The sequence below is a fragment of the Protopterus annectens genome, chromosome 12.part0, assembly GCF_019279795.1.
Source record: "Protopterus annectens isolate FY-2018-M chromosome 12.part0, PAN1.0, whole genome shotgun sequence".
NCBI classification, from domain to species: domain Eukaryota; kingdom Metazoa; phylum Chordata; order Ceratodontiformes; family Protopteridae; genus Protopterus; species Protopterus annectens.
Window position 1 is genome coordinate 1132196932 of NC_056746.1, and position 18485 is coordinate 1132215416.

The 18485-nt window shown below is 37.6% G+C and overlaps 1 protein-coding gene across 1 annotated transcript in view; it reads right to left on the reverse strand.

Annotated features, from left to right (window-relative positions):
* LOC122817026 (fer-1-like protein 4) overlaps positions 1-18485 on the reverse strand; it is a 1119105-nt gene that overhangs the window by 254409 nt on the left and 846211 nt on the right. The window contains exon 34 of the mRNA XM_044090141.1: positions 16067-16198. Coding sequence (XP_043946076.1) covers positions 16067-16198 — 132 coding nt within the window. The remainder of the gene's footprint in view (positions 1-16066; positions 16199-18485) is intronic.

Genomic DNA, 18485 nt, shown 5'->3' on the forward strand with positions numbered 1-18485 from the left:
GAGTTACAAAAGATGTTTTTTGTTTGGCAGAGGCTGTAAATTGAATCTGCCAATATCCTTTTGCCATATCTAGTGCTGTCAAATATCTGGCTTTCCCTAAGTTGTCTGCCAGCTTCTAGGTATGGGACAGCTATCAAACTTTGAAATGTAATTTGTTTTCCTGAAGTCACTACAGAACCTACATTTTCCATCAGGTTTAGGAACTAGCAGTGCCAGGCTGCTGCAGTTACCAGTGATGCTTCTATCACAACTACCTGGAGCATTTTTAATATGTTTTCTCATTAATTGTATTTGTGACTCTACAGTGGGAAAAGTTTCAGAGTAACTTACACTCCCAAGATTTGTCTCTGTATTATGTTCTTTTACAGTAGTTCTCCCAGGCATCTCTGAAAAAATTATTTTATGTTTAATAAATTTTCTCTCACCTTCTGCTTTTGTACATTCAATACGACTTCCTGTACCTTCTGTATCTGCACTACAGGCAGTATTCGCTGGTCTCTCTTGTATGAACCTCAGCTTGTATGGTCTCTATATAATTCTTTGTTTCCTCCAACAGCCTCAACATTTGAATGTGACACATTTGTTCTATCTCTGCTATCTAATTTTATATTATACAATGACATCCATTAGTATTCAGAAACAAGCAAGCTTATTGGTCAGCCCAACCAACGTGCCCATTGTAAATCCCAGAATATACCTACGGAAAAAGGTCCGGTAACCAAGACTTTTTTCCATTAGTATATCTCATAACTTTTTTACTTTTCTTTCTTTTTTTAACCAAAAAAGAAAATGGAATACCTCAAATGAACGAGGGAGATTGCGCAGACAAAAATAAGAGGATAATCAGGTACGTTCTGCAAAACTAAAGGAACTAACCTGATTATCCTTTTATTTTGTTTGTCCCAGCTCTCCAGAATGTAAAAAGTTTCCCAGTTTCTTTTTTTCTTTTCAATTAAAAAAAATAAAAAAAAAGGCAACAGAGATCTTCCTTTCTCCGGTACCTTTGCAGAGCACTGACGTACTGTGTAAAAGTGGGAACACAAGTCCCATACGCATACACACTACATCAGAAAAAGCCCCAGGATATTGGAAAAACACAGAAGGGCACCATGCAGGCATTATACAAAAACATTATTTAAGAAAAGTAAGCATTTTTTCTTAAATAACGTCATTGTATAATAGCAATAACCAAATCTGTGGTGTGGTATATTGAAGATTTACCCATGGTTGGCTTTATTTAATCACTTGGGCTTCACCCTTGTGATTAAACCATGCCAACCGTGGGTAAATCGTCAATATACCACACTGACGTCGTCAGTTGTTGCTTAAGTTAACTGCATTTTTCTTTCTGTCATTCCAAATGTCCATTGCCATTTGAACAGAAATGTTTTTTTTCTTCCTTATAGGGCACTAGTACCTGGACTCCTGGGTTGAATTCTCTAAATCAGGCATTCTGTATTATAAACATGTTGTACTTTCTGGGATTTCTGCATGTTTTCCTTTATTGTGAGGATCACCAGCTTTGATCTGTGTTGTAAACTAACACGATCTTCTACCACACTTTCAAATGATGTGTTTTCCTCTTCCAATGCTTTCTTAGCAGCCCTCTCACATCCCTGCATTAGAGAAGATCAAAAGGGGGTAAACACTCTTGAAGCCTGTGGCACCTCCTAAGTTTCAAACAATAAACAGGTCAACATATGGTCTCAGCATTTGCTAACTGCATCAAAAACTTTGCTGATCATGGATTTCAGAAGCTTTTTAATATTCTTTAAGACTGCAGTATGGACTCTGATGTTTTCAACTATATGACTTTAACGCACTGACAGCTGAAGTGGTATCCTTGAACTGACAACTGAAGTGGTATCCTTGACATGAAATGAATTTCTTAACCTAAATAATGAGTCAGGGATATGCAGTCTGGAGAATAACCGCACTGCTTTTTATTTATTTATTTGTTTAATTATATGTTGGTATCTGGGTAAGTGGATTGATTTAAAGACCCTTTTCAGCTATGGCCTGGGCCCACTGGGCAGAAATTATAGTGACAAAGAATACAATCTGAATATCACATCAAGTATTTACACAGACACAAGGAAATGACATTATTATAGAATAGTTTAAAACATTATTTACAATGAATAAGTTGAAGGCTAACTTTTAAAATGAGAACAGCGAGGCACTTAAAATTAGATCATCATCATCATCTTTCGACTGTTCCCGTTAGGGGTCGCCACAGTGGATCATTTGTTTCCATTTCTTCCTGTCCTCTGCATCTTGCTCTGTCACACCAACCACCTGCATGTCCTCTCTCACCACATCCATAAACCTTATCTTAGGCCTTCCTCTTTTCCTGTTACCTGGTAGCTTCATCATTAGCATCTTTTTCCCAATATACTCAGCATCCCTCCTCAGCACATGTCCAAATCAACGTAATCGTGCCTCTCTGGCTTTGTCTCCAAACCTTCCAACCTGGGCTGACCCTCTAATATACTTATTCCTAATCCTGTCCACCCTTGTCATACCCAGTGCAAATCTTAACATCTTTAATTCTGCCACATCCAGCTCAAACTCCTGCCTTTTTGTCACTGCCACTGTCTCCAACCCATATAACATAGCTGGTCTTACTACCCTCTTGAAGACCTTCCCATTCACTCTTACAGGTACTCGTCTGTCACAAATCACTCCTGACACTCTTCTCCACCCACTCCATCCTGCCTGTACTCTCTTCTTCACCTCTCTTCCACACTCACCGTTACTCTGAACTATTGACCCCAAGTATTTAAACTCATCCACCTTCGCCACCTCTACTTCTTGCATCCTCACCATTCCTCTATCCTCCATATATATATATATATATATATATATATATATATATATATATATATGGGTCTACTTGATATGGTCGGCATTTCACAATGTCGAAATTCATATCACCGAGACCATATGATCAACATTTCAAATGTCAACCATACAAGTAGAACATAAAAAACAAAAAAAAAAGTACCTTAACGCTGCTAGCTGCAGCCCCCCTGTGGGGGGCTCCGCCCCCAAACCCCCCCTGGGGCTTAAATATAGCAACTCCGAGATCGCACTACAGTGCAGAAGTGGAAATCTTTCCATTCCACACTGTAGGGAGATGCTGGTTCCCCATGGTCGACATTTCAAATGTCAACTATTCGAAGGGGACCCATATATATATATATATATATATATAGATATATATATATATATATAGATAGATATTATATATATATATATATATATATATATACATATATATATATATATATATATATATATATATATATATATATATATATATATATATATATACCAAAAGACTTGGAAGGCAAGGCATGGCACAGCGCTCCCGTCATGCATCCAGTCTTTTCTGATATCTACATTTTTTAAGACAGTGATTTTCTTAGTTAGAAATCTCTGGGGCCTGTCTAGTTATTTGATATGTCTAGTGAGGTACATCCCAAAGGAGGCATAGTATTCAATAAATGGCCTAATCAATGCATACAATGGGACAATGACCTTTCTGGATTTGGACAATATCCCTTTGACAATCAGCTGTGTTAAGTAGAAAGACCATCTAACTACTGCCATTACATGAGGATTAAAGGAAAGGGAATTATCAATTTGAGTTCCAAGATCGTTAACTACATTATCATTTTGGAGTGGCATATTGCCTATATTGTATGCTGAGGGGAGAGATCGTTTAAATATGATTATATTACACTTTTAGCAGCTAGTTTAAGCCACTTGACAATGACCTCCAGTTTGCAGTCATTCACATACTTGGTTACACAGAGGTCTTGGTTTGTAATATGGAGGTCAGAAAAGTAAATATCAAACAAAAGAGGCCCCAGCACAAAGTCCTACAGAACACTACTGTTTTACTGATTACTTTCATATTGTTTAATGAGGCATTTTCTATTCAAACCAAATTGGTTCTTTCCCTTATCCAATTTGATATACATCTTACTACTAAGGAATCTATCTGTAATGCATGTAACTTACTAGGTATGCTATGGGGGTACAGTATCAAAGGCCTTGGCCAAGTCAAGGTATGCCACCTGTACAGCATGGCTACTGTCGACAATTTGTGTTACTCATTCAAAGATGTTAACCATATTCATCAGACAGTATCTACCCTTAATGCCAACTTCATAGTTAATTAGGTCAGTTATAATATGCTCCATGGCTTTGCATATACGACTCATCAGGCTGATGCGCCTATAATTTCTGAAGTCAGTGGTAGGGTCACCATTTTGCTTTGAGCCAAACTTCAGGGATGAAGTCAGTGGCTAAACTCAGGTTAAATAGTTTAAAGAAGGGCTCTGCCAGGGCTTGTTTGGTACTGTTTATTAAACAGCCTGGAATATGATGTGGTCCTATGAAGGAAGTATTTTTAGTCTTTGAGAACACCTTTACTACATGGTCTTTGGTTATAATGGAGGGTCTGAGAGTTTCAGGGATAACTGGGCTTTGAATAGTCATTTCTGGGGGCCAGTTGGCAGTGAATTTGTTAACTAGTATGTTGACAATATCTACCGGATCTGAGTAAGTAGTATCATCTTGAATAAATTCTGAGCAATGTTGGGTGTTAGTTTTCTTACATAATTAAAGAAATTAATAGTTGTTCTTAGTTTCACTTGCTAACCTCAGTTCATGGGTTGCCTTAACATGCATACGTTCATAGCTGTGTACAAGGCTAACAACCACTATGGCCTTTTTAAACCTAGATATGCATCCCAAATCTATGATAAATTCGTACCTGATACGTGTAAGCAGGGGCTTGTGAGATTAAATATTTACAAGTAGGGGCTTGGGAGATGAGCCATTCCAAATAGTTTCAGCTTGACTTCAAACCATTGTAGTTCTTGGATTTCTACACATTGATGTGCTTTGTTAGGAAGCTAAGTGGCATTTTTTTTCTTTTTCATTATAGCATTTTCCAAGTCTGTCTATTGATGTTTGTTGAATATTGGTTAAAGGCTGCATACAGAGGGACTGGGAGAAAAAAAAATAGACTGATAGTAATCTTGCTTGTGGAGTAGGGTAACATTTGATTCTATATAACATAACTAGGTTTTGATGAGTTTTAGCAAGAACATTATTCATTTGTTGTTTAAAATGTAAGTGGTTGTCAATGATACCTCCTAATAGTTTAGTTTGATTTACTTCCTCCATAGGAGTGTAAGGCAACTTTTATAAAGAATGTCATAAATTTAGTTTTCTTAGTTTTCCATATTAGTTTAGAAGATTAAGCTAATCCTCAATTTTTTGAAAAGCAAGTTGAATATGAATTTGAAGCTGTTCATTTGGTAAGCATGAGTTATCAATATGGAGTCTTACACATATTGGATTATTCAGTATCAACAACTTTGTGCAGATTATCAAAGAAAATATTATAGGAGAAGTCCTAGAACTGAGCCCTGTGGACCACCAATAATATTGGGTGTAAAAGTAAAATAGGAGTTTTTCCAAATGACATTTTGTTTGACTTGTAACTGGAAAAAACAGTCTCTGGAGCAATAATTCATGAAAGACAGAATCAAACACTTGTAACAAATGCTGAAATATAGAGGCAGTCAGAAAGTTATGATTTAGGTAGTTATATATGGTATTAAGGAATAAGAGATGGACTGTATTGGTAAACTCTCCTGGCCTAAAGTCATGCTGTGTGAGAGGTGATTCAGGAATTGCTTATGAATGTATTTCTCCAACATTTTAGATAGGGATATATAATAATGACAAATTTATAATTGGATATATTGGTATCCTGACCACCTTTGTGCATAGGGATCATATATCATTTTTCCACAACTTGGGGGATATGTTGTTCTTGGATAGATCTGTTAATAAGGTTAGCAATCAGATAGTCCATTCAGTTAAGCACTTCAATTAAGTATTCTGAGGGAAGGTAGACAGGGGCTAATGTAGTAGCTTTTAATTTTTGGGGAGTTATTTTGATTTGGTCAACAGAGATTAGCTCAAAGGTGAGTTTATGAATGATGTAGTAATCATTGCCATTAGATATGGATGTATAAGTTTAGTCATAAAGGCAGGATTTGAGTTTGGTGTGTAATCATCTTATGCCATTTAGATACAGAAGGGAAGAAGCAGCATGAATGAAGTATTAATTCATTTTATAGGACAAATTACAGCTGCTGTCACCTGAGACAGAAATTTGTTGTGTGGTTTTATCAGGTTTCAATGGTTTATTGATGGTATTCCAAAATTAAAACCAAACCAAAAAGGGTTGGAAAACGGTGCTACAAGCATGGAACACCAACCAAACAAAAATATAGCACTGTGGAGATGCAGGAAACTACTACAAAAACAAACGAAGATACTGGCAATAACTTTATTAAACAGTCATCAAAAAATAACAGGATTTTTCGGTCACTGTTCAATAAATAAAGTTATTGCCAGTATCTTCATTCGTACTGGTGGTTGTGTCCTTCATCTCCACAGTGCTATATTTTTTTGTTTGCTTGGTATTTCAAAACTGTTTTGGGCTATTAATAGTTGTTGTTTGTAAGCTGAGAAAATATTTTTGCTTTTTGTTATTTCTATGGGCTCTGTATGCTTGCAGTGAAGATCATGTGCTGTTTTATTAATCCAGGTCATCCATGCTTTGTCTTCTTGATTCATGATAGGCTTGCTGATGTCTTCAAACTCAGAGCTATCATAAGTTCTCCTGCTGACTCCCAGATTCACAGCCTCCTTTTCCTAGGAAACCAAACAATCTGTATAAGGTACCAGATTTCCATACATTTCTTTTTTAGAAATCCTATTGCTGATCCTGCTGTGATTTCTGTGGAAATGGTAGTTGATCTAAGCCTCTGACGTCTTCAAATGCTAACCTAATGAGAAAGATAGCAAGGCTTTTGACTATGTGAATAAAGCATATGACTCTTTGACTTTAGCATTCAGGGCTATCAACTGCCAGATCATGAGACAAGAATTCTATTTTCCATTTTTTCCTGATATGTAGAATTTAAATACTTTGTCAAATGTGGTGTCTTCTGTTTCCCAGGTGCCAACATACTCAATAAAATGCACATATGATGTAGTGGACACTGTGTCAAGAACTGCTGCAAAAGGGTTTGTGATGTGCAGATATGCTGGATTAGAATCCAGAGTTTCACTGGACATCAAGGCTCAAATATTAAATGCTGCCTTGGAAAAAGGTCTGCGTTTCCTGAATTTCTCTGCAGAAGTTTTCAAAAGATTAGAGGAAAGAGGCAAGGCAAAGCAGAGGGTTAAAGAACTTTTTTTACCTGGCTCAAGGTACCACCGGAATTACCCTTCAAGCCTTGGATACTTCTTTTGAATGCTTTTCAAACCAGGTCAACAAAACCCATCTAAACAGCAGTATAAAAAGAAGTGGTAGAGGACAATAAAAGAAAAGAAATGGACCCCAAGGGACTTCCTAGCAAAACAAAAATGCAAACTACCTCTTGACTTCTTACTCCTTCTCCTGTCCCCATTCCAACCATCCTACTAGATTAGTGAGTAATCTCGTTCATTTATTGTATCACTAGAGAAAAATAACAACAGATTCTTGGATACTAAAAATAATTCAGAGGGGCTACAAGTTGCAATGGGATTGCTTTTCCCTTTCAATCAGTGATCATCCTTCCACCAAAGAACCAGTCTCATTTGTTTTCCCAAATTCTAACATATGGTATTTCAAGATGCTGTAGAGCCTGACACCTTTCTCAAGTATTTTTCTTGTAAACTATAAGGAAACTACTTGAAGATCAGTCTTTGATCAGTCAGTAGCTTCTTCAAAATGCTAGAGTCTCTTTTTCCTCTTCTTCCGCACAATTTTTTCTCATTCACTCTAGGTCTCCAGGATGCATATTACAACATCCATAGTCACAAAGACCACAAGTGCTACTTCAGATTCTTTGTGTTGGAACTGCACGTTCAATTTATATCTTTGACACTTGTTATATCTATGACTCTAAAGGTATTCACAAAATGTCTAGCTCCTGTCATCAACTTCAGTAAACTTCAGCAAATTCACATTTACCCATCCCCTATCTGGATAATTAACACAACTTAAGACATTCCACGAAAGACACACTAGCATCCTTGCATTTTTCCATGAATCTATTCCAGAGTCAGAGTTTCAAGTTAAATATGGAAAATTCTTCTCTGCTTCTATCTCATAGGTTGATTTTTTTTAAGGTACCGTCTAGACAAGACATAACTTTCCCTGCCAGAAAATGTTCCTTCTACCAGTTTCATTTTAGAGATCTTGCTCACCAGATCTTTTTTCACAGAGTTCTGGGTTACATGGTGCCATCTTGATTGTTCCTCTAGCCAGACTTCACATGAGGAAAATTCAGTGATTCCTAAAATCCTTCTGGTCCTAAAACCAACACCCCCTTTCATTTCTCAAAGCAATTCATCAAAAGGACTCTTTTGGTTGGCCAGCTGGGCTCAACAGAACCAAGGTCTCCCTCTTTGGCAACCCATTCCAATTTAGTCTGTAATAGCAGATGCCTCCATATTTGCTTGAGGGGAAGATTCCCAGGGAATCAGTGCTCAAAGTGTTTGGAAGCCTCATTTCAAGAAAAAAACACAAAAGCCTCAAAGAGATGATGGTCCTGATAAAGGCGATCAAAGCACCAAATCAGCTGTGGATGACAGCACCTTTGCTGGCCATTACAGACAACTAAGCCAACATGGGACTGGAGAAAGGAGATTCTGTTGATTGGGATGACTGCATTTAGGGATATAGACAATAGGCAAGAGGGGGTTGGAATGTATTGGAGAAAACTGGCTAAAGAACCATGGATTTGGGAGCAAATAACTAGACAGGGAAAGATGTTAGAATGGGAAGACGCCACAAATTTATTTAGACTGCAGGCTAGATCGCCCTCCCTATCAAGGACTGATATCAGAGTTAGACAAAGAGAAATAAATAGGGGGGGGGTCTTAAATGAAAGACCAGCACTGGTAGAGTTTTTAGTAGAATCTAGAACAGACGCTGCCATTAAAAAAGGAATAATTAGTACAGCATATAAAATATCACATGATAACTATAAGCATCAATCAGTGGAGGTTAGAAAGGAGTGGGAAGAGAGACTGGATAAGCAATTCACAAAGAAACAATGGGAGGATATATGTATGTCTCCCAAATATGCAAATGAAATCTAGAAGATATTTGTGCTTGAAAATGTTTACATAGATATTTGTATACCCCAAGTAGACTCCAAAGAATTTTTCCTCAGGTAGACAGCAAATGTTGGAGGTGTAATGGGAAAGAAAGAGGTAAAAGGGAACATATTTTCTGGGAGTGCAGTAAGTTTGTGGACTTTAAGGATTCCCTGAGGGATGCACTGTAGGAGATGCTGGGTGGGAAGATTGGTGTGACAAGGGAGATGGTCTTCTGAGCTATGATACAGAATCAGAATTGCCTAGACATAGTAAGGCCTTGCTGTGACTAATTAGGGTGGCTGCCAAAAAAGCAATTACTAGAAAATGGAAATCAAAATCTAAACCAAGTATGCTAGAAGTAGTGAATATAGTAATAGAGATAAAACAACTGGAACTGAGATCTTTGGAAAGGGTAGGAGCAAACTACATAGGAAAAAATGGGAATTATGGGAACAATACATACAGTGGAGGAATGAGGTTTAAAAGAAAATGAGCTATGTAATGTTTGACTGCAAATGACTGGGTAGATTATAAGTGATGTATAATGTTTGCAACTGGGAGTGTGCCGGTGTGGTTTGTTTTTAGTAATATAAATGTATGATTGCCCATGTTGTAAGTGATGGCTTAATACAGATTTTCTTGTATAAAAAAGGCAGGAATTAAATAGGTTATGCAGTGTTGCTTAGGTGTATGATAATATAGCAATATATGTGAAGTATAATGTTTGTAAATGTGAACCTGTTACTAGAATTTGATTACTTGTATATAAATGCAAATTTGCCTATGTTACAAGTGATAATTCAACAAAGGTGTTTAAAAAAAACACCACAGTTATGTGATACAAAAACAAACAAAAGGGAGGAATTTATACCCCTGTTCAGACTAACCCTGACTGACTGGGAACTAACATTTCAGCACAGTTTATCCTTACAGGCACCCTACATTCTTTTAGAGCAGAAGACAGTTGTAGACTCATAGACCAGATACAGGGTAGACCCTAATGAATGGATGTTACACCCAGAAGTCTTCAGAGAGATTGTCCACCTATGAGGAACTCCCAAAGTAGATACGTTTACCATTCACAACAGGCAGTTAAAGCAGCTCTGTAGTCACATTCCAAAAGGCATACAGAACAGATGCCTTTTCTTTCCTATGGGCAGGAATATTCCTTCATGACCCCCCTTTCTTCTGATAACCACAGTCCTGCTAAATGTAAAGAAAGACTCTAAATATACTCCTGGTAATTCCCTTTTGTTCCCTGACAACGTTAGTTCTCCCTTTTCATGCACCTAGCCAGGGGCAGTTACTAAAATCTTCATCAAAGAATGGACCTACTCATGCAGGATAAAGGATCCCCTATCCACCCCAACATTTTGAACCTATCCCTAGTGATACTGGAGGATAGACTTTGTATCTCATTTAGGCACCTCTTTTCAGAGGATGTGCAACAGGTTTAAAGCAGACTAGAAGACCTGCTAATAGAAAATCATATTTAGCAAAATGGAAGCGATTTTCTAGTTTGTACCACAACAGTGATCAGGATCCATCCCAGGCAGGGTTTTCAGTGGTTTTCTAGTACCTATGTTAATTGTTCAAATCAGGCCTGGTTTTATGGTTCTGTCAAAGGGCATCTGTCAGCCATTTTTTCTTATCTGCCATTAGATGCCTCTTTCTTCTTTTTCCAAGTGAAACAGTTATTTAAAGGGGTGTTACTTATTAGACCACATAGAAAACAAGTGGCACCACACTAGGATCTTAACTTTGTGTTGGAGAAGTTGACTCTTGTCTGCTTTTGAACCTACATACAATACTCTAGTTTAAAAGTTCACTTAAAAGGCATTTTTTCTCACTGCACTTACTACAGCTAGACAGGTATTTCAGTTGCAAGCTCTCATATCTCCTCAGCACTTTTTGATTTTTCATGCAGTTAGGGTCACTCTAAGAAGCAACCTATCTTCATGCCCAGAGTTGTTTAGTAATTACCTTAAATCAAGCTAGCTACCTCCCAGTCTTCTTCCTTAAACCCAAGAACAAGGGAGACACAGAATTATGCACACCTTGGATGACAACAAACAACTGAGGTACTAAATGGATAGGAAGAGTATAGGAGTAAAGATTTCAGAATTTCAGACTAACTCTTTATTTTATGTGATGGCAAGAAAAACTGATAACCAGTTTTTAAGCAAACCACTTTCAAATGTTGGTCTCAGGCTATTCAGTTCTGTTATTTTCATGATAGAAAAAGCCCCACTCCAGAAGGTTAAGGCTCATTCCACTAGAGCTGCTGCTACTTCTGAGGATTTTCTGGAAATGTGTGTACTCTAGAGCTATTCTAAAGGCTGCAACTTCATATTTGCACACTTTCACTAAGCACTATAAAATCAACTCATTTTCCATACCCAGAATTGGAATGGCTAGATCTATTCTCCAGCACTTCTTGGACTTTGGTCCTATTCTTCAATATTTTCTTTCCCATGCTTTGGCAATTGCATATATCTTTATGTTACTTCAACAGGGATGTAAAGATGAACATAGAACGGATGTGCAGTTACCTTACCATAAAACTAGATGCTTGAATAGGCTACTGTTCCAGTACTAACACTCTCCCTTCCCCTTTCTAACTAAAATACATGCTTTGCGGCAAGGATGACATGGAAAATGTTTTTCTTGCTTTTCCTGATGATAGCACTGAGGCAGTTGAATACTTCTCACCACTATCATAAGATTATAGGATCATAGGAGGTTACTAAGCTATCTGGCTATCGAACCAGAGGTCATTTTAAGCCTACCCATTTCAACTCAATGTAATACCGTAGAGGTACTATTCAGGACTGTATTTAGTGATGACTGCCCATATCCAGGAGGGTTGTGAGCGCTATCCCCAGTACGAATTTATGGTGCCCCATCCAATCATCCAGGTTCCTCTTGAACAGTCTCATAGAGGTGCTCTTTTTCACAAGAATTGCTAGCCTGTTCCAAAGACATGGCAGTAACTGGGAGATAAATCTGTCCCTAAAGCATGTCCTACTAGAGTCGCAGGCCATATTTAAATACCTGGAACAGATAGCCCTAGACCCATTTGATTTATAGATATGCAGTAAGTTCATTAGGTTTGGGTCTTGGGTTGCTCTGTAGGCCAGGCATAAGTCTCCCTTAAGAAGTCTATATGATACAGAGTATAGTAACAGGGATTTTAGTCAATCCATGTAGGGCACATGCTGGAAACTCTTGATCTTCTTTGTTAGAAACATCTGAGGTCTCTCTAATTGCTGTAAGTGCTTAGTACTGTACATACCGAATGGGGTGTTGTACTCAATTATGGGCCAGATAAGTACCGAGTGTAAGGGGGTATAACTTATTTTACTCTTCAGGCAATGCCTTTACTAATTAAGCATTTCTTACAATGGTAGACATGTGGTGGTCAAAGTTAAGGTCGTGGTCAGCCCGTGATCCCAGGTCCCTTACACTTTATGGGTACTTAGTGTACTGTTGTTGATTTGATAGTGTAAAGGGACATTGTTTGTGCTGAAGGGAATGATGATACATTTCTTTGCATTCAATTTGACACCATGAGTAACACACCAGTCGTTGGTCTGTGTGAGACCATCCTGGAGTATACTGACATTATTTGGGGATTCAATGATTGCATTTAGTTTGCAGTTGTCTGCTAACTTAGTCAGCCACAACCCATTAGTTTTTACCTGAACTTCTGAGAAGTATATATCAAATAGTAGGGGGCCCAGCACTGACCCTGTGGCACCCCACTGGTAACAGGTCTGCTGGTTGATGTGGAGTCCCCCACTTTGATCTTTGATAGCGTGTGTCTGGTTTGTGAGCCAGTTGGCAACCCATCTTACAATGAAGGTGTTTACATTCAGTTTGCTAAGTTTATTGGTAATGCCTGAATGTGGGATTGTGTCAAAAGCCTTTGCCAAGTCAAAGTATGCTGTGTGCACAGATTTGCCCTCATCAATGGCCTTGGTCACACTTCCAAAGAAATCCACCAGATTTAACATGCAGGATCTGCCCTTCACGAAGCCAAATTGAGTAGGATCTAGAGTTTGGAGTCAGCTATGTCTTTATTTATGAGGTCCATATTGATATGTTCTACAATCTTACAGATGAGGCTAGTCAGGCTTATGGGTCTGCAATTCCCTGGGTCTATTACTAGGCCACCTTTGTGGAGGGAAATAACTGTAGCTGTTCTCCATTCTACAGGAACAAAGCCTGTGGTTAGGCTATGATTGAAAAGGGTACTTAGTGGTGATGCTAATTCATGTTTTAGCCTGTTTAGAAGACAGCCTGAGATGTCATCTCGTCACACAGAGACCATGTTATTTGCCTTGGACAGGGCTTTGAGTACCTGCTCTTCAGATATGCAAGGTGGGGGGGGGGATTGGGGGAAGGTTTGTTGTATGTTAGGAGGGGATAAGGGAGTGAAATTTTTGCCAAACCAATCCACTAGCAGGTTCACTATCTCAGTGGGGTCAGTGTGTGTGATTCCATTGGCTACCGGTTCTGCACATGCTTAGGTCCTACCCTTTAGAACATACATAGCTGTAAAAGGCCTTACAGTTATCCTTGGCAGTACTTGTTAGGTTTCACTCAAAGGAGCTCTTAGATGATTTGACAAGTTGTCTTATTTGCCTGTTATGTTCACCAAGAGAGGAAATGGTGAATAAAAAGAAGCAGAAAGATGCCTGCATATCTCTAGGGTATTAACACATAACTTTTATTTATTTATTTGTATTTAACTGGGATACAGCACTGATCCAACTGACTGTTTTTAGGCTCCTCCTGGGCATTCTGTTCGATTGACTGACTTGCTCACAGAGTACACATATGTAAGCTGAGGGAATTAAACCCTGGACCACAGGAGGCAGCTTATTAAAAGTTAATAGCCCTAATCCTGTACACTGACTACCAAAATGTTTTAACTTTTATAATAATAATAACTGATCAGCATTTCAAACTACTACTCCTTTCACTGCAATGCAATACATACATATTATACTAGACAAAAAGAAGACAGTAATGTACATCAAAAAGTAATCACGTTTATGATAAGAATGCAGTAATATAATAAGTAACAAAAAATCTGTTTGAAACACAAATGTTCATGGAATAATTAACAAAAAATCTATTTGACAAACAGAAATGTTCAATACAAGCATTGCTGTTTTACTCTGTCACCCATTTCTGTGCAGAAACAGTGTATATAAATGCACTGTCTGTTTCCCCGGCATTTTCCATCTACATATTTATTAGACTATACTTCTCCTAGAGCAAATGAGAAGCATAACTATCTTACATGTGATGTGGATTCCTGTAATATCACTTCAGCTGTTACCAGACTATTACATGACCCTTATCATAAAGACAGGTGTTGTTATTAAAATCTAATATCTGATTTCAAACTAGAACTGTGCAACTACATTTTGAAAGGGATTTGAAAAAAAAAAGATCTGTAAGGCCCTGCAGATGATATTTTTGATAAGAGATTGTAAAATGTAAAAGAAATAGATATCTAAACATATGTTTAGCAACTTCATATAATATATTTACTTCTCTGTTCCATGCTTTCTACCTGCTTTTTTTACAGCAAAATGGCGATGACTCACATACCTCTCAACCTCTTAGTGTGAAAAATCTGCACAAAGTGAAAAATATTGGGGGACAAAGGCCCAAAAATAGAGACGATTTTTAAATATTACTCATAAAATTAGAACGTTGCTTGGATAACATGCTTTAGAATGCATTTTCTGAAGGATATAAAGTTTGAAACTCAAATGTCTGTCTTTATTTAGTAACTTCAATACTCAATGACTTGCCAGAAAACCACACATTTTATGATGAACAGATCAAAATTCAGAAACAAACATCTGGATATTCTGCAAAAATTTGGACAGCTGAGAGGCATGAATAGCTCATATAAATGGAATTCCCTCAGTGATTAAGGACTTTGGCAGTGTGAAAAATGTTTTTTCCCCACTGGCAGCATGTTTACTTGCATGGGAAAGTATTTCAGAGGTGAAATTCCAATTATCAAATTATCAGTAAATGAAACTGTAATATCAAGTAACTGAAGAATGGGGCAATATTTCAAAAAAAAAAAAAAAAAAAAAAAAACTAGCAACCAACATTGGTATTCACTTTTTGCCAATTAACTTTTCAGTGACATCTGAATGATCAAGCACAATTAACTATAATAGCAATCGCTGAAACTTTTACTCACTTTCTCTAAGGTGTAGCAACCTCACAGTTGATTGCTTTGTGTATGTGCGTGTGTTCTATCTATATTCTGTATACATGATGAGGAAACTGAAAAAAATTTTATTTTATGAATGGCATCCACTAACACCTCTAAAGAAAAGTAGAATTAGTTAGTAGAATATATGGTCAGCGGCTGCAAATTTGCTAACGTACAAACTAGAATTTAACTATCTGAACTCTTAAGCTAGAGTGAAACAGACAGAGGCAGAGAATAAACAGAAGGGTTGCTTCAACTATGAAACACTGACTTTCTGAAAGTTAACATTCAAAAAGAATGAAAAAAAAGACAGAAATCCATAAGGGTGAAAAACGTATTTTTTCTTGTTTTTTTGCTGGGGGGGAGCTCCCCTGCACCTCCCAAACTTATATATATCAACTCTACAGCTGCACCAACTTGAAGAAGGGAGAAATCTCCCTAAAAAGTTAATTATTGCCAGAGCTCTATTAGCAATTACACCTGCAATGATTTCCTATGGAGAAAATCCACCTTTTTTTTTTTTTTTTTTTTTTTTTTTGCAAGCTACTGATGCTTGTGCAATTTCTGCTCATGACTGTGTAGGAAAGTCAATGCTGTTATTTATGAAAACAAAATCTGCTTGTATACCTTGTATTTCCCCATATAGCGGTTATCATCATCGCCATCTTCATCATCTATGGCTTTCCCACGGTACAAGGGGAACGTGTACAACCAGTCTTCAAACTCATCAAACTGCTTCTCCAGTTCTGACCTATAGATCTGACAAGAAATGTTGTTGTCAGTATTGAGTAGTTTTTTTAAATAAACAAAATAAAAATACCAACATGCATTTTCTTCATACTGGTCTACACATCATTTGTATGAAAAGTGCTCAAAGGTAGCAGTTTAAGATCAGATTCTGCATGTTATTTTTCTTCTTAGGTACGATGCATCCATTATGTATTTCTTATCAAATATTGTTTTATCGGCAAAGTTTTAAATTAAAAAAATGAAACCATTGTACAGTTAGAAGCATAATTATATACAATGAGCTACAACCATAAATAAAAACTATATATACAATATGCACAGGTTAAATAGAATGGCAAACTTAGCACATAACAGAACCTTTTTCATTGTTCTTGACATAAGTCCAAACATTAGAAACATATAAAACCCAATTTATCAGGATCAATGCTATGATATGGTCAGAAATACATAATGGATGAACACACAAATTAATGCACAGCTCTAGTACAGCACTACCACTGATCTAAATTTATCCTGATGAGCTCAGCTGCAACTTTTCAGTCAGTGAGGGCATGACCTGAAACTTTCAACAATACATCATTAAAGGGTTAATAAAACAGGGGTTCCAATCAGTTTGTCGAACCTTCACCAGTTCAAACACTATATGTTCAAACTGTGAAGTTCGAAAACTGTTTATTACGAAGCCGCGGAACACTGAATTCTTTCCGAGGGAAAGAATTCAGTGGGCCGTTTCTGTGGCTTCGCGATTTTAAGCACTGCGGTGGAAAGTTACGTGTCAGGTTCAGGTACGTGTGCGATTGTGCAGATGTTAGGGTTAGGGTGTGGGTGAGGTGGGTGTGCGATAGTGACAGACTTTAGGGTTAGGGCGGGATAGGTGAGTCAGGGTTAGGGTTAGGGCACGGGTCAAGTGAGTGTGCGATAGTGACGGACCTTAGGGTTAGGGTTTGGGTTAAGGTAAGTGGATAGATAGTAGTGTATGTACAGTATAGTGTAGGGTTAGATGTAGGATTTTAAGTGTATGTATGTGGATTGCTGTTTTTTTGGTGTGCTTGTGTTGTGTGTGTGTTTCTTGGAACATTGATTTTTTTCCCTGGGAAAAAAAATCGCTGTTCTAAGCCTTCAATGATTTTGCACTTTGAGGTTAGAAGTTCGAACTTATGGTGTTCGAACGTCTGCCATTTCGTCGATGTGATATAGACCCATAAAACAGTACAGCAACAGTATATTGTGTGCATTGCTCAAATAAAAAACTCAGCCACATTCTTAAGAGTCCCATGGTGCAATGCATGGATATAGTACAGAATTTAGTCACACTCCTAATAGTCCCATGTGCATGTATGGCCCTAGTGCAGCACTTAGCCACATTTCTAAGAGTCCCATGTGAGGCAGGCTTGCTGTTTTGCTAAAAGTATCTTCCTTTCAAAGTGGAGCAAGGACAAGACATTGTAAAGGATATACAGGCAAAATGAAGTGACATGGCTTGGTTCACTGGCACAAAAAGCACTAGACACGTACATGTCATACATAGAAGTATATGCAGTCCATGCAGAAACATCTTATATCAACAGGAAGCCCCCTGCTCAACTTACTAATACATTTCAACCCTGACATTAACCCTGCCCCTAACCCCAGTCCTGCACCTGACCTTAGAAAAGCTCTAATACTACCACTATTCCAACAATGTGTGGTTGGAATTAGTGGCAGTGTTAATGGATTAGAAGAAGAAAGTGTGTTACTCTTTCAGTCTGTTCAGGTTCAGTATTTTAAATGTTTGATGTACTTAATTCAATTTTTAGTAGTTTGACTTTTTGTACTTATATAATTGGCATTTGGTTGACAGTAAAATATTTGTAATATTTTCATGAAACACCGTTACATTAACAAACTGCAGTGCAATGAGCAAGATCACCAAACCGTGGGGATTAGGAATTGCCTCTTTTCCCTACTGTTGTGTGATCTTGAAGTTAGTATACAGATGTGTGGGTGTGGGTGCAGGGGATCTTACCCCCTGCAAAAACACTATTTTATTATGCTTTAGTGTACATACAGTGATAACAAATGAAAAAAAAAACAAACAACAGAAATAAATAAATAAATACTGAGCTGTGTCCACAGGACAAGCATGAACAAACACATAAAACAAAACAACAAATGCACCCAGTATAAGGCATGGTATACCACAAAGTAGCCATCTGCCTTTGTTTCTTTAATTATCTGAAATGTCATTAGAATGACTAAAAACCACATAAAACATTGCTTAAATACATACATGACAATACCAACAATCAATAACAGT